At 34.8% G+C, this 22,356-nt stretch overlaps 1 protein-coding gene across 4 annotated transcripts in view; it reads right to left on the bottom strand.

Annotated features, from left to right (window-relative positions):
* Nucleotides 1–518: 518 nt before the first annotated feature.
* Nucleotides 519–22,356, bottom strand: part of LOC106151607 (uncharacterized) — a 28,199-nt gene continuing 6,361 nt past the window's right edge. The window contains exons 5-15 of one of the 4 annotated variants that reach the window (XM_013524946.2): nt 20,439–20,843; nt 19,207–19,310; nt 18,736–18,775; nt 16,210–16,361; nt 5,994–6,080; nt 5,587–5,751; nt 4,629–4,811; nt 3,299–3,511; nt 2,915–3,034; nt 2,525–2,665; nt 519–2,181 (exon numbers count right to left, since the gene is read on the bottom strand). In XM_013524946.2, coding sequence (XP_013380400.2) covers nt 2,110–2,181; nt 2,525–2,665; nt 2,915–3,034; nt 3,299–3,511; nt 4,629–4,811; nt 5,587–5,751; nt 5,994–6,080; nt 16,210–16,361; nt 18,736–18,775; nt 19,207–19,310; nt 20,439–20,843 — 1,682 coding nt within the window. In that variant the 3' untranslated portion in view covers nt 519–2,109. The remainder of the gene's footprint in view (nt 2,182–2,524; nt 2,666–2,914; nt 3,035–3,298; nt 3,512–4,628; nt 4,812–5,586; nt 5,752–5,993; nt 6,081–16,209; nt 16,362–18,735; nt 18,776–19,206; nt 19,311–20,438; nt 20,844–22,356) is intronic. The other 3 variants (XM_086999984.1, XM_086999985.1, XM_086999986.1) reach the window with 3 other exon arrangements.

The raw sequence follows: 22,356 nt of genomic DNA, 5'->3' as shown, positions 1-22,356 counted from the left end.
AGTTTTTGTCAAGGCTAACAATATTCTTAGGGCCAACGTCAGGGATATGGAACTGCAAGAATTCACGTGTTTAGCTTCATTTTTTAAACGTATTCTAGATGTAGACATAACCGAGCCACTGCGAAAAACATTCAAGTGCATACACTGTGCAACAAAAAGACTATTTTAACATACTGGAAAGAGATATTTAGATTTGAAAAAGAAAGTACTTCTTTTATATTATTTCTTTTAACCATATCCAATATTTTACTTTCGATATCATTGTTTTTGTCTTTACTACAGTAACTATTAACTATTTTTTTTCTTTTTGGCAAATAACATTATTCTTAATATGTGCATACACCCATCCTGATTTTAAAAGTCACCCCAGCCCTCAAACTGAAACTTTGCTATAATAAAGAGGTAGTGTTTTGGATTAACATGGAAGGTTCACAAATTAAAGGCATGTCCATATCTGACGTGCTCAATTCTTTCACAACACTGGTTTTTGGATCTGTTTAACATTACAACTCTCAACATCATGTATTAATTAAATTTTATTTATCATGAAATTAATTTAAACAGGGCCACAGTAAGCCCAAAAAGAACAATGTAACATTCACTATATCAAAGAAAATGATGGGTAATCAGAGATATATTTGGGAAATGCACATATGCCACTAACAACAGCAATAACATAACTACAACATCTCCATAGGGCATACTACTCCATAAATTGTTAAGACCACATATCAATACTGGTTGGAACAAAGTAAATTTGTTAATACACATCATTTACCTTAAATGATTTCAATTTCTTCTTACTTATAATATTATGAAAAGTACCTTAAAAGTTTACCTTGTCTCCGAAAAGGTACAAATTTAAACTAATTTTCCACATATTGGCATTACAGTGTTTGACAAAAAAGTCAGTAAAGACTCAAAAGCCTTCTTTACTTTGTGTACAAACCTTTTTTTAAAGAATATCAAATTCTTGAGGCTTCATAAAAAAGCAATAAATACCTAAACATCCATCTTTCCTTTTCTCAGACATTTAACCTAAAATACATTCTCATGTACTACTCTTCACCTTTTTTGAAGTAGTATACTGAAGTGAATACAAAGACCAACATAATTACTACATGTTACAATTTAGAGAGCATATATTTCTTACTTTAATAATTTCAGCTTTGCCACATGTATCATCTTTCAGCACCAATACACTGAATAAAATGAATCCATATAACTACAAGTATTATGGAAGCAATGATTGTAAGCAATTTTTTCAGCTTTTCTCCATATGTAAGTGTACAGGCCACTTTTAATCTGTTTCACCAGATTCTAGTCGGAATGAGTTCATGTGTGATCTTGGAAATTCCTTCTCCATGCAGAGTTCTACCCTGTGACTACCAAATTTTCTGCCAAGCTCTACCGAAGTACTGGAGTTCACCTCTGCCTTGGGTAAGTCATGAATGAGACGGCTATTACAGTATGGTGCTAAAAAGCAGGTAAAATATTCTTTTCAGGTCCAGTTATTGTCCTTAACTGTCACTGAATAAACAACAAACACTTGTATAGCATGAGCTATTGTAAATATGACAAGGTAGATGATTCAACAATATACTTAGGGAGTATAGTTCTCCGCTCTTAAGTTGGTGGAAGGGGGCTGGGGGTAAAAATGGACCCTTCTGTCTCTTCACTTAGTCCTTGGCAATTAGGAGTTGAAGTACGGTCTGCTTGTAGTTCAAGGAGCCTTACTGCTTCATGCACTGCAGTGGATAAAGGCAATGTGATTGCAGACGGTGATTGAACACATTCTGGCAAGGCAGTCCAGGCCCATTAAGAAAAGGTGCTGTACTGTCAGCTTCATTAGCGTAGATATAAAACTGGGTGGCAAGAATACAATATTCTCAAGGTGGTGATATATACATGTTTATCTCTATGGATAAATCATTTAAGAGCACCTATGGCTCTCTCACAACTTGTACAAAGCGTCCCTGTTGAGTACACCTTAAGAACACAGCAATGGCCCTGTTTTACAACACGAGTTCACATCCGTTGAACTATTCTTCCTATTACACAGTATGTCCCAATGTGATGCTGCCTTGTCATTCAGGCTTTGCACTAAGCTCATATGTAGTGAGGGATTTCTTGTCCAGTAAGCAATCTATAGATTGCTGTTGGCATGGTTTTCATGTGAAGCTGAAATGAGGATATTATACATCTTTACACCACAATCATATTTAATATGAAGTCATTTTTTATGTTGTTAGTTCAATAAAAATATAAAGCACTTACATAATTGGTATGACCCAAGATGACAAGCCTGTAGTTATAACAGCTTTTAGATAATTGAGCAAAATATACATGCTCTTGATTATTATCATAAAGCATCCTTCAACATTTTGAGAAATTACCCTTTCAATATTTACAATTAAGAAAACTGAAGCTTCAAATTTAAACCACCATCAAAAACTAACATAAAAAGGTGACAATTACATGATTACACACAGCATCTGTCCATAAAAAGAAAAGGTTTGCCTACCTCTCCTATAGCATTTGCCAGCAGGGTGACAATCTTCTCATGTGGCACAGCTACCACACTCTCTCCATTGATTTCTATGATACGATGGCCAACTCGAACTCCTCCCCGCTCAGCTATGCCACCCCGGAGCAAACTGCAGATCTATTTGTGTAGAGGAGAAAAATGCACATAGTTTAAGTCAGAGGAAACAGACAAATGTATGGCGTTTGGGTGGAAGAGGGAGAGGATAAGTACTTCAACCATGATCTTTATGTTCTGCCAAAAAAGAGGTACAGCTATCCTGATTACAAACTAGGGCACTGAAGCATTTAAATTTATTATTCATCATGTTGTTTTGTAACTGATTTATATCATCTTGTTATTCATGGTATTGGATGTCTTTCAACTTACAACTCCATTTTGGACACTGAACCCCAGCTGGTACTTGACATCAGGTCTTTTGATTCTCACTTCCACCACTGGTGGGCAGGACACTACGGTCAGCTTGACCACTGTCTGTGATTTTAATGCCTGAAATTTTAAGATGAGATCGATAATCTAGTAATTATACTGTGGTTGTAGCTTTTAGTTTGTATATTGCAAAATAAGGTGAAAAAGTTTCACTGGTTTCTGATATCAACATTGCCTAATTAACATACAAAAATTTAAACAAAAGTTATGGATTCTATGAGCAAAAGTATAAAACGAGACAAAAATAGCTGACCAAAAAGAAAAACTGAAAGAATGATTAATAGTTGGCAAAATATGAAAAACTGACCGCGATATGAGACTTACCTTAATATAATTCTGACAAGATGACAAAGGTAATCCCACTAAGCTGACACCATTAATGGATATGATCTGGTCTCCAATATTAAGTTGTCCACATCTGGCTGCAGGGCCGTTGGCAGCCATGTTGGCTATCACCACGGTGGGCACCATAGATCCCCAGCCTGACTCCACTATCACTATACCCAGGATTTCACTCTTCAGTTTGGGAACAATGACCTAAAACATTACAGATCACAGAAATGAAAAAATTATTCATTTATTTATGTTTTATCAGTTATATATTTATATAACACAAAGAGATTTAATGTCATCAAGAATCCACTTGTATACTGCTAAGGTAAGTAATTAACTATGTACTGTTAAGTAACTAAGTAAAGTGTATGCAGCACCAAATCTTACAAATTATACGGTAATTCTTCGATCTTTTCGATGGGGAAAAAATAATTGTCCTGGCGGAAAATCCATTTACATCGATTATATCGAAATACGACATCGTCCAGTGACCTGTCGCATCGAAACTAGGAGTAGTGTTTGTATGTATTCACATCACCAGCATCTGTGTTGCTGAAGTCGGAGCTGAAGTGAGACCCGAAACCAAAGTCAGAGACATTTTCTTTTCTTAAACAATGAATGGAAAGATGTTGCTGTTTTGCTTCAGACTTGTGGTGACTACTCATTGCCTCAGAATATTAAAATTTAGGACATTTTATTGTTCATGATATGATTATTCTTTTCTCTTTCTTTCTTGATTTTTTTAAATTTCGGCCTTGTTGACAAGATGTCATCCAGATGGCATCTCTTATTTAGCTGAAACTTGCAGGGGTTACTTGCAAAACGTAAACTTTTTGTTGTCATTTTTTTTGGTATTTTTTAAATGCAGGTCAAGTTTGAAAGTAGATTTGATCAGATTATTCTTGAAAAAAAAATCTCAGCCTGAAAGTTTTTTTTTTCTTCTTTTTTTTTTTTAAATGATATTGGCATTGGTTGTATATTACAGTTCTTTTACCAAAGCATAAATATTGATATTTCTTTGCCTTCAAACTTCTTAGTGTAAAATGCAAGGCATAATTACAGGTGTAGTTATCCAATCTACAATTCTTCCTTAATATTTAAAGTGATAAAGGTTTTTTGTACATTTGTCAGTTTTAGATGCCTTGTAAAATGTGACCCTGATGAGATTTACAGTGTTCTGGAGAGTTAAGAGAAAGACAGGGAGAGAATTAAAAAACAAATTAGAGTTACAAGGAATTTATGTTTTCATCCAAACAACAAACAAAAACACAATTACTGTGCTGATTCAATTACCAAACAATTTGCCCTTCAAAACACTTACCTCCTTCTGTTTGTCTCTATTAGTAAACATGGCTAGTTCCTCTCCATATATTTCTTGCTGGTTCAGGACATCTTGGTAGTCCATCTCCTTCAGGAGGCCTGGGTCATCAATACCATTGGCCTTCAGGAATTCCAAGTAAGCCACCTGGAAGGCTTGACCAATGGACTGGGCAATAAGCTGGGCCTGGAACAGTTTATCTTTTTAGCTTTCTCTGGCTTTCATACTGAATAGCTTTTCTGTATGGAATACAACTTGCCACAATCAATTAATGTAAGTAAACCATGGGTAAAAATTTTTATCCATAAATATAGTATATAATTATCTGATAATAAACCTCTAACCCATATAAAGAAGGTTTGTCTTATACAAATGCATGTATCATATTAGCTGTCTAAAGCCACCTCACCCAGATGATATTTCAACTCTCTTGTTGTCAAATTATCTTTACTTAAAGTGCTAGGATTATGTTCCCTTAGGAGGATTTATACTGATGCCGTCTTTGAATTTTGTTTAATGAAAAGATGCACTGTCAATCAACAGGAGATAATTAGCACCAACATATACAAGCAAAACTAGATGTAGGCATAATGGCATGTTCAAATATGGACATCAGGATAATCTGGAGACATACAAAATTTATCCAATTACTATGTATAACATTGCCCTACATATCTGCTGTGCATATTATTTCTCATTGAACTTCAGCATACCACTGCACTATCTACACTGCTCTGCAATAAATTTTAATCTTTCACGGCAATACAACAACAACAACAAAACTACAAAAAAATTGGTTTAAGATAAAAAGACTATCAAAATAAATAAATAAATAAATAAATAAATAAATAAATAAATAAATAAATACAGAAAAACTAGTATTCTCTGGAGAGATGAACAAATAAAATTTTGGTCCACAGAGAATTATCACATAATTTACATCAAAACCATGCCAACTTACCTCATCTGAATGAAACACATGGCACAGAATTTTGGCTTGTTTCTTTTTGCGTAACAGTTCATCCCCAGGACTTGTAATAAGGCGCCTACGGGCCATGATGACCACAATGTCATCTATGTCAGCAATGTAGGATATGGTACGGAGAGCATGGTCCATCATGATTTCCTTAAGTAAATAAAAGTTATTCAAAATATTTTATGTACATAGAATATACTCTACCTATCTGGTCCTTGACAGACTTATTGGCAGTGTAGTCTTAATGCAAGATATCCTCACAATGTTTTTTTCTAATGTTACTTTAACACTTATTATTATTATTATTATTATTATTATTATTATTATTGTAGAATTATGATCATATTATTCATCTTAGAAATCAACCACAGGTATTAGAAAAAAAAACTTACCTTAAGATCCGTATTAAGCACCATAATTTTCTCTGTGGACACAAACAAGTCAACTGCTGTGCTAGGCTGGTTCTCCCCTGCTGGGGCCTAGATTAATAGACCAAACAACCCTCCTTAGACTACATATAAACAGATAACGTGTAAAGGTTAACAAAAACAATACAGAGAATCTTTATGATGCATTATTCAGATTCAAGGAAAATCATTTTCTTATTTTCCCAAAAAGTCAGGCTGTGGGATTCAGCTGAAATGTGATCAAAGAATGGGGAGTCTTATGAAATCCTAAAGTATAAAATGCTTGTCTGAATTGTGTGATTTGTACCTTGTATTTTTTACCAAAGTGTATAGAACCCATTGCCTATGTTAAAAAGAAAGAAAAGAAATCACATGACCATTATAAACAGTATCCATATTGAATTAATTTTAAAAATCAACTTCAAATTTACTAAAATATATATGCAAAACTTCAAAACTAAACCTTCAATCCAAATAGCCCACCAAAACCTAATATGTAACTTAACATATACATATATTCTAAAACCATGCAGTAATTAAGGCCTTCAAATCTGAAGACAACTATACTGACAATAAACATATGGCTACCTTCAAATTTATATCTTCAGCCTTTTAAATCAATATTGAACATTATATTTTCTGTGTAAAGAAGATACTGATAGTAAACAATATCTCCTGTAAAAGAATTCCATAAGGTATTGTTAATATGTCATTTACAAATAAAAAGGTTTCACTAGTTTATAAGAATACAATATCCTGTTAATAGCACTATACAGTAAATACAAGTATGTAGTAGCATGCATAAATATCAAAACAAAAAATAAAGTCATAAAAACACTAACATGGATGCAAAACTACCTGTTACCTATTCCAATACAAATCCTGTATACGGATATTTGGTTATGAATGGATTTTTCTTGCTTACATAATACAAATAGGGTTTTAAAAACTGAATAAAAATATAAACCAATATGATCTGAACCAAGCTTTACAATGATAAAATAATTCCACATACATATTTTTCAGTAGAAAAAGAGCCTTCACAAATTTAATAAGGATATAAGACAAAGAAAAGGAGTATGACTATCAACAAGACTAGCAACATCCTTTACACTCCTATTTGTCTATCAGACACATACAGGTGAATATGTACTGTCCACTTATACCTACTTTCTATAACAAAAAACTATTTAAAGAAACAAATGAGCTAAATAAGGTCTGAGCAATTCTGATTAAAAATATTGCAGAACTAGACAGTAAAGCTGGAAAATAAACAGCCATCATAAAGGTTACAGAATAACAAAAAATTCCTAAATTTTAGCTTATTGAAAAGAAAACAAGTGCTAAGGGAAGAGAGCCTGCATTACGTTGTCTCGGTGTTAAAAAAAAAAGTATATACATATATCTGTACAGACTGAGGGCAAAAATTCCTACTTAATCGAACATTTAACAATTTATGAAATCATATTGCATGTACTGATTAAAGAAAAAACAACTGTGATGAAAGTATTGACTTTCTGTTCTCTATTTTAGAGCAATATGGTAATATGTTAATCTACTTTTAATGAAAACAACTTATGTATAATGCCCATTCTTTATCTGCCAAAATAATTTTAAAAACAGACAGCAGAGCTGGCATATGTACAGACAGTTATCAAAAAATCTGCACATATATCCATCAGGCAAGACTATTTCATGCTAGATTTTAAAGTTAAAACTGGCTCATCAGTGAAAAATTCATATATAAGTATTGTGACGTATTGTGTTAGTTGAGATTGTTTTATATTGCTACTGGTAGATGTCTCTACAAGTAAAGTATAGTCTGGTGTGCAAGTTTGAATCTCTCCTGTGATTGGTAACTTAAAGGTAAAACTGTTCGTTGTATAATTGGTTCTGATTGGTACACGTGTACTATCTGAACATGTATATAAGGTGTGACTTGAAATAAATCGGTCTCTTTGGGGTCTCTTACGGCTTCTCTTAGCGCTTTTTGGTCTTCTTTGACTCTTACGGCTCCCTGTTGGTTCTTTGGGTCTTGAATTAGTGACTTACACCAGTGAGTATTGTGTTTTTTTGTACCTTCATAAAAGCACTTGGCCAGGAAGGCGTAACAGTATAGTATGAAGAATGAACCAAAGTGTGCCCAATAAAGGACGGTTAATGCTTTATAAGACAGACTTGATAGAAAGCATGATGGCAACTTGGTTAACCCTCAATCACCTTTCAGGGGCCTCGCAGGCCCGGACCCATGTATCTTTTGCTCTCTCTTCGTTCGCATGAGGTTTTGAGCCTGGTCCTTTCATGTAATCCTCAAGCAACTTATACCCCATCAATGGATTAATAATTAGTTTTGAAATAATTTACACCAAATGTAGAAATTAACTTTTCCAAAAGTTAGTCCCATTTCCTGGAAACCGGGCCTCTGAGGCCCAGTCCCTTGATAATTTTACTTCCACATGGGATAAATAAGTCTATGTAACCTCAAATATCTTTGCTATCAAATGCTTTACACAAGCAATATCATGTGTGCTATGACTATCAGTATGGTCAATGAAATCTGCCTGTGAAAGATTCAAGACCTGGAGGAATTATTATTTATGAGTAATCAGTCACCTTGGTCACCTGATATGCAGATATCAGTTTAAATCTATCATTATTACATAAAAAAATGATTTTCCGCATGTTCCATACACAGTGTATACTCACCCAGGTGGAGGTAAAGCGAGCAAAGGACCGTTGTAACATGAAAATCTGACTCCCATGAAAATCTGACTCCCCCAGTCAGATTTTCATAATGAAAATCTGACTCCCCCCATGAAAATTTGACTCCCCCTCCACAAAACTTCATAAATCTTATTTTATTTGAGTATATGACTGTGATCTTGTAGTATGTAAAATGGAGGATACATTGGCACTTTTTAGTTTGCAGGTGAAAATTTTCATGAAAAATAAGAAAATTAAAAATGTGCACTTTACTGCCCATTGTCTCCCTTATGAAAAAGCTATTTATTTGATATTGGATGATCATTTCTACATCTTTCCTTTAAATTTACTTTATGAAGATTATATTGGAAATATTTGAAAGTTTGATGGTAAAGTATTGGGTGAAAAAACTAAAAAAAAAAAAAACATGAAAAATAAGAAAATTAAAAATGTGCATTTTATCACCCAGTGACTCCCCTGTGAAAAAGCTATCTATTTAATATTTGATGATCATTTCAACACCTTTCTTTAACTTTTACTTTATGAAGATTATATTGGAAATATTTGAAAGACTATAGGGAGTCAAAATCCTATGGGTACAAGAATGCAAATTTATTATCCATTTAAAATCATCAATCCCCATTTTTCATTCAACTTTGGGAAAAATGAGAAAAACAACAGCAAATATAATAGGAGTCCATAGGAGTCCAAATCCCATGCATATGAAAATGAAGAATTTCGTAAATTATTTTCACCCAGTATTTTACCATTCAAACTTTCAATTATTTTCAATATATTCTTCATAAAGTATCCTAAAAGAAAAGATGTCAGAACTAGAGGATTAGAGAGGCGATACCGCCTCCGGATATTGTACCACCAGCTGGAGTAAGAGCATTCGAATGGAAACCCCCCCAAAAAGGGACACCACAACCAGTCTTGTCCTTGACAAGCTCTATGCAATAAACAAGAATTCTCAAAGTATGAAAAAAAAATCGAAAAAAATATAACATAAAAATGGTTCAATCAAGCGGATTTTCCAATTGGCCTGTATTTTCCTAACATTGATCACTCCTGTGATTTTCTGGACAATAGGCCTATTGCTTTTCCTTGAAATGAGTTATCAGTGTTGCATATATGCTGAGAAAAGAGAAAACCTAGGGGCAACACTGGGCATATCTCTGCTTGTTTTGAAGATGTGAGGGGCACAAAAATATGCAAAGTTCAGTTCATGATGAAAAAGTAGGTCAATTTCAAGGTCACAGTACATGACTTTCTATTCAAGTTCAATAGTAACTATGGGCATTTCCTTGCCAATTTTGGAAATGTAAAGGTCAGAAAACATGCAAAGTACAGTTCATCATAAAAAGTAGGTCAAAGGTCAATTTCAAGGTCACAGTTAGATTGCCAGTATAAGACTTCCTATTTAGATTCAATAGTAACTATGGGCTTATCTCTGCCAGTTTTTGAGATATAAGGGAGAGAATTTTTTCAAAGTTCAGTTAATGGTGAAAAGTAGGTCAAAGGTCAATTTCAAGGTCACAGTTAGATTACCAGTATATGACTTCCCACTCAAGTTCAACAGTAACTATGGATGTACCTCTGCCAGTTTTGGAGATATAAGGGCTGGAAAATTTGAAAGTTCAGTTCATGGTGAAAATTAGGTCAGATGTCAATTTCAGGATCACAGTTAGATTGCCATTATATGACTTCCTATTCAAGTTCAATAGTAACCATGGGCGTAGCTTTGCCAGTTTTGGAGATATAAAGATCAGAAAACTTGCAAAGTGCATTTCATCATGAAAAGTAGGTCAAAGGTCAATTTCAAGGTCACAGTTATATTACCAGTATATGACTTCCTATTCAAGTTCAAAAGTAACTATGGGCATATCTCTGCTAATTTTTGAGTATTTCACATTTTATTTTCACCACTGAATTTAGGATGTTGAACTTTTTGATATAGTGCAATGCCTTAGCCGTATTGAAAACAAAAAAATAGACACCACCCCCCAGTGTTGCCCTTGACAAGTTCTACAAAATGCATAAAACAAGAGGTCTCTAGCATTAACAGTACCAGAATTAGAGAGAGTTTTCAGTTTCGACATCTAATAGCTGCTGCTACCATGAAAATGCACCGATTGACCCCAAACTCACAAAAATGAAAGATGACCCTAAGGGTAACACCTGCCCATAATATTATAGGTAAGATCTGTTTAGTTTCTGAAAATTGGCTGAAATAAAAATTTTCTTGCAAAAATTTCCAATTTTTAGAAAATTTTGGCCCATTTGACCTTGAAATAAAGGTCAAAGGTCAAATCCAAGGGCATATTTGAAATCCTCACATATGCCTTTCGGTCAGCCATCTGTAGAAATTTTTCCCATAATTCCATTGGTTTGGGAGATATTTAGCATTGAATTTTCAAAAATTTTGACAAGGGTGCGTTTCAACGAGCGTCACGCCCAGGCCAATGCACCAACTGAGACAAAAAACCTGGGTGTTCAAGTTGAGATTATATGTGACCTAAATCCAAGAGATGGGGACACAGGTCCTTGCGGTCTAGGAGGAGAAGCGGTAACGGTGACTTGTATCCCACGTCATCCTGCGGAGCCGCAGGAGCCGGCGGAGCCGGCGGAGCTGTACGAGACGGGTCGGGACTAAAACCATGAGTACCGCCAGCGTACACGCTGGTGGTACTAATTATCATCAAATATCAAATAAATAGCTTTTTTATAGGGGAGTCATTGGGTGTTAGAATACAAATCCTTAATTTTTCTTATTTTTCATGTGTTTTTTTTTCACCCAATTTTTTACCATCAAATTTTCAAATACTTTCAATATATTCTTCATAAAGTATCCTCAAAGAAAAGATGTCAGAATGATAATCAAATATCATATAAATAGCTTTTTCATAGGGGATTCCTTGGGTGGTAAAATACAAATCTTTAATTTTTTTTTTTTTTCATGAAAAGTTTTACCTGCAAACTTTTTTTTTGGGGGGGGGGGGGGGAGTCAAAGTTTCATAGGGGGAGTCACATTTTCATTACGCCATTTCAGGTTTTACGTAGGGTTCCATTTCCTTGTGGATGAGGGTTAAGATGCTTTGTTGGCTTATCTACACAGACACACTTTTTTCTCTTATGCAGGCCCATGGAAGTCTATCAAGGTATCCTAAGTTTCAGATCAAATAGCAGTGTTATTTGGTAAATCCAAACAAAGACTGCAACAGAATGTAAGGCAGCAAAGATAACAACTGTGACAAAAGACGCTGGGATCCCTTTATAAACAGACACACTGTGACTGTACATAAAATGAGAAAAGATACAAGAGGTTTTCAATTTAATGAAAACAAAACATCTGAAAAAAGGGATATGTTCAAGTCTATTCCTTTTTTCAGATTAAACCATAATAAATCCTGGTTTCTTGCTAATGTCCTATTTACTTGCCTCACAACTCTTACTTAATAATACAGACATACTGAGAAAAATATTTCTTACCCTACATTAAATATCTTTACCCAATTCATGCGTTGTATTAAGTAACAAAATTTCAGCATACTGTGTTTGAAAAGTCGGCACAACTGTAGAATGTATGATGATTGGGCAATGGCCATATAGACTGGGTAAATGATAAAGGCCATAATAATTGAACATCAAAAGGAAGTGTCATTTCCCTTCCCTTTAGACTGCAAATAAATAGTTATCCTGCATCCTTTTGACTTCGATATTGGATTTGGAAAAAAAAACCTCTCTGGATATGAGTTGCAATTATGAGTTGGGAGAGCCACTTAAAGCAATTTAGCACTCGTGACAATTTCACAAAATATTTGACCATGTGGAAACTTTAGACACAATCACGGGAATGCACTGGCCACTAACAAGAAAAGAAAAGAAACTACTAGTTTAAATGAGACAATAAGCTGTACAGCAAATACACAGCCACATCAATTTTATAGAAATCATTGACATGCACATTCAACTTACTATTATCAAAAATATCTCAGACAACTTAGATTTAGGTTTTAACACATGCATCATCATTCCAATCATGTATCAGATTGTAGAAGGACAAAAAGCTGAGTTGACAATTTCTTATTGAAAAGTGGGCACAAAAATCCACAGACAGTGATCCAAACATATTCTCCATTGCTTTTTAACCCTCAGACTTACCGAAGCCTTAGCAGATTTGAGTATGGTCAGCAAAGAAAGAAGAGATAGCATTAGTAAACACTCAGAAGTACAGTGAAAAACTGTGACTTGTTCTGGTGAATTTCAAAGAATATCTCTAAAATACTTACAAATGTAAAGCTAGAACAAACTACTTAGAATTGCCGATAACATGATAATCCTGATCTCCTCTATGATTCATCAAAAGGTTATAGTTGACTCCAAACAAATATGGCACTTGATTAATTAAAAATATCATATTCAAGTTAATGTGTTGTCAGGAAAGCTGGCAGACTGGTGATGGTGAAACATACAGGCACAACAGTGTCTGTACATAACAAAACACGACTCATTACACAACTCCATTCATTTACATGTACCAGACATTGTACAGAGAAGAAAAAAAAAAGGCAATTCCATGTACAAGGCCAGGTATGATCCCAACATTCATTACATGTGTACATATTGGGTAAAATCATTGAGTATTATTTCAATATGATTTCATCGACTTAAACCATTTTAAGACTTACGTAACCAAATGACAGAGATGACAGAGAGATTATTTTACAGAAATGCTTATTCAGACCTAGGTTGTGTTTATTTAGGAAATTCAATATATATATATATATAAAAAGCAAAACTATCAACCAAGCCAACTGTTTCACATGTGACATACGGTAAAGTCTTGAAAATTTCGTCGTTCTTGAAAATTTCGTCGGCAGACGATTTTCCGCCGAGGTAATTTTTTTCCCCTTGAAAACTTCGTCGACCTTGAAAATGAGGTACTCAATAATTTTTGAAAAGTTCGTCACCAAATATGGCCGCGTTGTCCAGCTCAAACATGAAGGTAATGCGTCAGTTGATTCAAGACAATAATACGATCAGGATATCATTGCCGATAACACTCTCAATGGGAGATAGGAACAATAGTGCGCCCCTGCGAGCGGTTACTCACAATATAAGTGGTTAAGATGTGAATCCCCGTTCTTAATTGCGGGAACATCGGCCTTTTGTCTAAATAGTTTCATTACTATTACCTGGCTCAAGGTGCGTTATCAAGCCGGCAAATAAAAGTCACAGGCCGCGGCTTTGTCATTTGTAACGCCGTTATTGTTATCGGCGGCTGTCCTTAATGAGGAAGACACAATGAAAAATAAAGATATTATCTCGAAGGGAAATGTACCCGTCACTTCTATTCATGTCCATGTTCAATTTAGGACCATTTAACAATTACCTGGCTCATCCATGGAGATCGTTCGCAATGCGAATGGGACGAGATGGCAATTTTCATAGCTTCAGCAGAGAATCTTTCGCGTAATATTGTCAACAGATCGTTCGCGATCCAAACGAGACAAGAAGAAAATTTTCATATTTATAGCAGACTCCGTTCGCGTAAGATCATCAGCGGGAGATCGTTTGCGATCCGAGCGAGACGAAAAGGCAATTTTCATGTCATCATCGGGAGATCGTTCGCGATGTAAGCAAGAATGAAATGCAATTTTCAAATTAGTGCAAGGAACTTAGTTTGCAAAAGATCGTCAGCGGGAGATCACTATTCTAACCCCCCCCCCCTTTGAATTTAATAAATAATATATACATTTTCATTTTATCTTAACCCCCCCCCCCCCCCTTCCCCGCTCATGGCATATCTTCGGCGGAGAATCGTTCGCGTAAGATAATCATCGCGGGATCGTTTGCGATGTAAGCAAGAATGAAATGCAATTTTTATATTAGTTCAAGGGATTTAGGGAACTTCGTTAACGGAAGATCGTCAGCGAGAGATCATTATTTCACTCTCCCCCCCCCCCCCCAGACCCCAGACACACACACTTTGGATTTAAAAAATACCTTTTTCATTTTATCTTTAAACAGCCCCCCTCCCCCGCTCACGGTATATATTCGGCGGAGAATCGTTCGCGTAATATCCTCAGGACTTTGTTCGCGTAAGATCATATCAGAGGGAGATCGTTCGCGATCCTAGCTTGACGTAAAGGCAATTTTCATATCATCGTCGGGAGATTGTTAGCGATGTAAGCAATAATAAAATGCAGTTTTCATATTAGTTCAAGGAACTTAGTTTGCAAACGATCGTCAGCGGGAGATCATTATTTTAACCCCCCCTCCCCTTTGAATATTATAAATAATATATATTTTTAATTTCATCTTTAACCCCCCCCCCCCTTCCCCGCTCACGGCATACATGTATCTTCGGCGAAGAATCGTTTGCGTAATATATCGCCAGGACTTTGTTCGCGTAAGATCGTCAGAGGGAGATCGTTCGCGATCCGAGCGAGACGAAAAGGCAATTTTCATATCATCATCGGGAGATCGTTCAGTTTTCATATAAGTTCAAGAGACTTAAATTGCGGAAGATCGTCTGCGGGAGCAATTATTTTAACTCCCTGTAAATTTTTAGGAAGTTACAGATGGTACTTTTAGAAGGCCTGACATTCAATCCTGGGAAAAGCCCTGCATGCAACAAACGTTGCCAAGTGCATAATTTTTTTCAAATATGTCGCGGCCAGGTTATAATGCAAGGAGGCAATTAAGCTTATCTTGATCCTTCTCCTCTATCAGGAGGTATGTTTCTTACCGAGAAGATAATTCTCAACACATTTTCGGGTACAGTAAGTTAAATTTAACTTAATCGAGATGCAGTAATAAATATATTATTATTTACCACCAGAAAACGACTTAGGAAGTAGTTTTAAATATCCCACAATATAGGAGGGTCAAAGATAACAGTCGCTAAGGATAAAAGCCCAAAGGCCGGATTTTTGAAAATTTCGTCATACCCAGGAGTCGGGGAGAGGTAATTTTGAAAAATTAGTCGGATTTACACAATTAAAAATATTAATTAATTTTTAAGCGACGAAATTTTCAAGACTTTACCGTAATGCATTCTAGTTGTTTATGTAAAAGAAAAAACCACAACACTGGTGAAGATGAAATAATAAATCTAAATAAGAGAGAAAATGTTAGTCCAATAAATATTTTGGAAAGATGTTTAAATAGGGACTCTGTAAGTGGACTTGTTATGCGGTCCTTAGGGTGACTGATCTATCCAAATTTCTTTAACATGAACAAACATCTTGAACTTCTAATCACATAATAACGGATGTGATCTTGCACAATGCCATGAAAGATATCTTAACTATAATTAGCCACAAACCAAACATATAGCATTGTAAAATAAATGTCATATTCTATATCACTTTACAAACCATGCATATAAAATGTCCATTAAAATACAAAAACACAATCTGTTGCTACATTCTATTAAGCATCACAATCAAATATCACAAATAATCTTACACAAAAAGATCACAGCTCTCACCTTTATTCTCCCCACAGCCTCCTGGGCTTGCATCATCCTCATGGCCTTGGAGGGCGTGCCCTCGGAGATGAGCTGGGTGGAGCCCAGGTACAGGGCTCTAAACAGAACCCCCTCTATCAAAACTGTAGGTTGTTCAGGATCATAGACAGTCACTGCAAACATAATGTGGTCAGTGAGGAATTGAAGACAATCAGACATGTTATCTTTTTTATTTAATCATTTATGTTGTTAGGTCATACCCCTGTGTAAACCTAGTGCTTGGTATCGGTTATGCTTAATATAATATTTAGCCTGTAGCACAAAGAAACAAGAACCATTTGAGTTTTATTACATATTTGGATTTTCCATTAAACGTAAACACCCTAATATGCCCAGTTAAAGCAAGTAGCAAGATTCCATAAAGAGAAAGCAATCATTACTTGGGTATTAAAATCTATCTACAAGCTTTTTTACTGAGGAACACTGAACCCAAGACCATTGTCAGTACTTTGGTATGAAAAGACTTAAATTTAGTTGAAATTCATTCTCCAACAACTACTATTATTGTAAATACCAGCAATACAACTAACATATAAAAGCTGCCCAAGAGGAATAAACAAATCTTCACCAAATATACAAAAAAACAAGAAGCAATGGTAAAACTTTTAAATAACAAAGGAACTGAAACAAAGACTAGCAAAAAAGAAAAGTGAAAGTATGATGAATTTACAAATATAAACTTCCCATTGGAGAGAATAAAAGCAAACAAGGAAAAATATTGCTCTCAGGGAAAGATGATGTAAAAGCGAAATACAAGAGCAACACATTTATATTTGTTTAAATGAAAACATTCAAAAACATCAACTATGCTCATCTTTTAAGAGTTAGAAGCATTCCTCATCTTTAAGTTTTTAAGTATGCACCAATTTCAAGAAATATTGGGCATTAGCAATGGGTACCTAGACAAAGGCTTTTGGTGGCAATATACAACATTACCATTATACTCTCCAAAGTATAATACAAAGTGTCACAGTCTGAATATAGATATTTCTTTCCTACTTTTCCCCTCGCAGAGCAGAAGACTGGATAAAGAGAGAGAGAGAGGTCTAAAGCCGTAACACGGAGGAGTCATAATATTTCCACCAGACAAAATACATTACTACCAGCACCTTCATCACAACTCACTCCACGTCCCCAAAGCACCTCTACCACACTTAACCACCATCATCAGGTAAATATGGAGTACTCACCACAATGTTAAATATTAGGTTGTGGGAAATCAAAGAAATCAAGTTTGTTATGTTATAAAAAAGCATAATACTCATAAACAATGAATGAAAAGGAAAAAATGCATGCAGATAACTACCTCAAATTTTAAATATTCTTTCTAATGAGTAGCATTATTTAGGATTAAATTCTGAGTACTGTCATGTTGGCAAAAGTTGCTCTATTTCCGATATAATTTAATCTAGTCCAATTAGTTCTACTTTTCTTAGACTTGTTTAAATTGTCAAGAGTCATGATTTCTTAAGAAAAATATCAACATTAAAGTTAGTTTTGGTACTGACAGAAGACAGATATATTCACAATAAAGTAGACCAACTATAGCAAAGCTTTATATAGGGTTTGAAGAAAGAGCCGTTATGCTTCTGGCTGAAAACTGTTCATCAATTTTCAGGAACATTTATCTGCCCACTTTCAAAACTATAAATTTGAAACAGCCTACTATGTTCAAGTTTTTTTCAATTTTTATTCATAAAAAAGGTTTCCTCCAAACATATTGAGGATTTAATTTCACAAGCAAAACATTTCTGCCTTAAAATGCTATACAAATAAAAAGAAGGATGTCAGTGTTGGATTGGCTGATCGTATTTCATGTTTTGAACTTTTTAATCTTTTAATTTCTTAACAAATGCTGTGCTCAAATTTTGAAATAGCTTTAGACCAAAAAATGTTTTACTTAATAATGTCTCAGTGAACAGAATGACAGCAAGCTAGAAAGAAGTGAAAAGGAACTCAGTATTAATAATGTTAAAAACACAGGCAAAGGTAAGATGTCTGTGCATCCACTGAAGCCTCTGTACATAATTAATGTCCACAAAGCCTGAATATAAAACTGATTTATTTTAACCCCAGTTCAAAAGCATGCAAATATCTGCTGATAAAAGCTCAGTTAGATAGTGTGCATTGCGAAAGATAATATCAATAAGGGCAGCAATTGTATATTGCAGAGAAAATTGCATGTATCCTTTTAAAAGGCAGTGGCTAATAACTTATAAATAGAGAATCATTCTCAAGATGAAATAACAGTAAAAAAACATCATCAGAACTACTGTACAAAAACATTCCTTAATGAATTTTGAACACCATAACGACAAAGCTTTGCAAATTAAATGAAATAAATTCATTTCCATAATTCTAAATAATCTAAAATGATCTAACTCACCTATTTTGCAAAGAAGACCACAACATCAAAAGCACCAAATGTGCTTGGAGTAGCACAACAATGAGTTACATCGATATTAAGTATTAAAATGGATAGCTTACATGATTCCTGCTCACCTTCTTTGGCTCGTAACTTGTTTGCCTGGAAAATATCAAATAACAGGTGATCAACAGTATTAGTAGCATGAGGAAAAAGTGACTAATATATATCTGAATATAGCTGACAATGACACACTGCTTCAAAAACTTCACTCTTTGTATTGAAGAATCAATTAAATTTGTGGTTTGTTGTTACCGCCATGCAAGACCTAAACTAAATTATGTTTTCATGTATAGTACTGAATCAGTGACACAATTATACAAGTCTGCACTTGTGGTATTTAAATGCACAGAAATCTTGCCTTGAATTTGCTTTTATACTTGGTTTAAATTCACCAATACAGCAGAAACACCCGAAGCTAATTCCATTCTCTCTAAATTCAACTTTTGCTCTCCTCTTTATCCGTGCATATTTTTCTATATTATCATGCATACAAGCATATGCCAGTGTCTGCAGCCATAGGCTACTTGTACCTGTCTAGTGGCTGGAGCATCATTTAGTTCAGGGATGTCCACATGGGTATCCTTTGTATATTGTTTATCAAGAAGCTGGTCTGTCTCCTCATCTGTATCTGTGTCTGATAATAGGTCAAACTTAATTTAACATCTTTAGGAAACCGAATGACAAATGTGTAAATTTTGTAATTACATTTCAGACAGCTAAATTTAAATAATTATTTAGATATTACTGGGTAAATGATAGAAAAGAACCATATTTTAACTGACATCTTTATTATTTTTTATGATTGAAAAAAATTGACAACTTACTACATATGAAAATACACATGATAAATTAGGAAACAGAGTGGTCAGACATGATAACGTTACATATCATATTAAGAAACGCTACAAGAATTTTGCCACTTTTGCCCACATCCACTTATACTGTAAGCAAGAATGAAAGATATAAATATGTGTTGTGGAAGTAAAACCCATCACCAGAATGGTAGAAAATGTGCAAATTAAACGAAGGAAGTTCAAATTAAAAAGAAGTCCATGTGAAAAACCTCAGAAATCTAATTTTAAATGGTAGCATTTGCTGATTTGTCCTTCACCCTAACAGCAATGCTTCAGGTTATATTTAGAATGAATGTGACAAAAAGTATTATCTTTATAATATCAGTTATAATGATTCCTGGTTCTACATTTTTGGCTATAATCACACAGACTGATAATCAAAATCCATTATACCCCTAAACTTAGTCCAGGGGCATATAAATTTCTAACAAAAGGAAAAATTTGAAAAAAAAATGCTCACTTTAACATTAAATTTGCAATATAACAACACTTATAACCTGTTTAAACAGAAAAGAGACACGCAAACAAGCATGCATGCATAAAGAGGGAAGCAAAAAATCTGTTAGTACACTTCAAATATCATTCCATGCTCAATAAAAAGACATGATTATCAGTAAGTTTGTTCATGCATGTTATTTAGAAAAGCAAGATTGTGGGAGGAAAGTATGCATGAACGGAGGTTACAAAACGCATGTTCTTTATAAACAATCAGAGAAATCTGCACCAAAAAAACCTGTGATTATCCCAAAGAACATTTGGAAACTTTCCACTTGCAGAAAAGTGAAGTGCATGGAGACTCGGCGTGTGACAAATGCCGTGCAGTGAGGTGAAATAGAGCTGAGAATAATGAAAGAGATTGCTGCCACCACAAGATGCCACAGTAGGCTTACACAGAGGAAGTTAGATACCTCTCTCTTCATGCTTGGTGTATGCACCGCCCCGCGGCCCACCAGACTCCAGACTGTCCTGACTGCCCTCACTTTCCTCGTCACACGAATAACTGTTACGTTTGTGGTTAGCTATTCGTCGACCACTAACTTTCCTGGATTGTGGCGAATCTTGAAAAGTTTGTGGCCTGCTGTAACTGCTCTGTCCTAGTGCCTTTTGATTTCTCAGGCTTCCATGTGATGACAGTGAATGAGAGTTACCCACATTTCCACCACTATAACTACTTTTAACATAGGAGTCTGGGCGCACATATGCAGTGTCAGAAGTATCTTCAACAGGCACAGATGCATACTTCTTTTTACGTTGAAAAAATGACTTTGCAATATCTCTGTCATGCTCTTCATATTCATCATCACTACAATAACCTACAAACAGCATGCAGGAAATAAGCATTAGTAAATGTATTCTGAAAGTAACATGCAAAGCTCATGTAGTAAAACAAAGATGTTTTTGCCAAAAACAACTTCAGTTGTCTGCAGTATATGTCAAGTCAACACATCTTGTTGGGTCTACATAGCTACCAGGTTGCTGCTTGTGAAGCAAAGTGGTGCTAGACTCAACATACATGTATGTATAGTTCCTATCATGGCTGGATCAATATCATGCTCATGATTTAAAGATTTAAACAGAAAAATAATAAATGCAAAACAATAAACACTTACAGGCATTAAGTAATTACAAATTGCAACATTTTTAATAAAAAAAAAGAAAGAAAATAACAGCACGGTTGCATTTAATATCATGAAACATTAACAATTCACATTAATAAAACATGTAAACTCATAACAAGTTAGTAAACAACATGCAAGCTGGTAAACAAGTAATTAACAAGTTTTTTTTTACACTTTTTATCTTAGTAGTGAAAATGAAATAACCCTGTCAGGGGAATTTACAAAAAGAAAGTAAATCTGCAAAATATGTTTTCAGTGCGCAGGGAGGGGGGGGGGGGGGGGTAAGTAAAACTAGGAACTGTTTGATTACCAATGGCGTTATCTCAAATCAGATATTTTACATCATTACTCCTTTGATTATGATAACTGAACGTGGAAGCATTGTGGAAAATGGAAATAGATACTGTGATATGACAGACAAAAATGCAATCTGCATGAATGATTGAAACTGTCACACTGTAAATAAGAAGGGTGCCTAGGGAATGATTTACTCTGCCACAAAAAACACTAAACAATAGAACAATTCAGCAAAACCTACAGACTGATAATTGGACAACTTAATGCAAATAATCACACAGTCTTCACCACAGATACTGTTACATGCTTGAGAACTGCTTACATTAAAGCTGAGTCAATCATGAAGTTTATTTTTTTAGCTTTAACTGATATTTTATGATAAAAACATTTTGCCTTACTGCAGTGGGTATTTGAGGCTTTTTTAAACCTGAATTTATACAGCTAAATATCAAACCAACAATGAAGACAGATACTGCGAACATTTAAGTTGGACATGTGGGACAAATATATCACAGCAAGCCCATTTTTCTTCACAATACATATCATTCTGTTAAACATCAGACACAGACATCATGTGAGGACTGGCAACAACAAACAAAGGTCTTTACAACTTCGATGTCCATAAGATTACCTTCACAATTGGAGGCTTGGCTATCTGGTAATTGAATATCAGAAATCCAAGTCTTTCAAATTACTCATAACAGTAGTAAAAACCAAATGATTCAGCACATATTTAGAACTAGTTAAGGAGACAAAAATACCATTAAATCCACGCTATTCAAAGAATTAAACAATCATTATGTATCGTTACCTGAAACATCACACAAGATTCTTGACAATACCTTATATGGATTCTATGAATTTTTCCCCTTGTAATGTACACTCAATACTCATTCAACCAATGCTGAGA

This window comes from Lingula anatina, chromosome 1 (assembly GCF_051362555.1).
Source record: "Lingula anatina isolate TDL-2025a chromosome 1, LinAna3.0, whole genome shotgun sequence".
NCBI lineage: Eukaryota > Metazoa > Brachiopoda > Lingulata > Lingulida > Lingulidae > Lingula > Lingula anatina.
The sequence above is the reverse complement of the archived record's forward strand: the minus strand, read 5'-3'. Positions and strand labels throughout refer to the sequence as shown.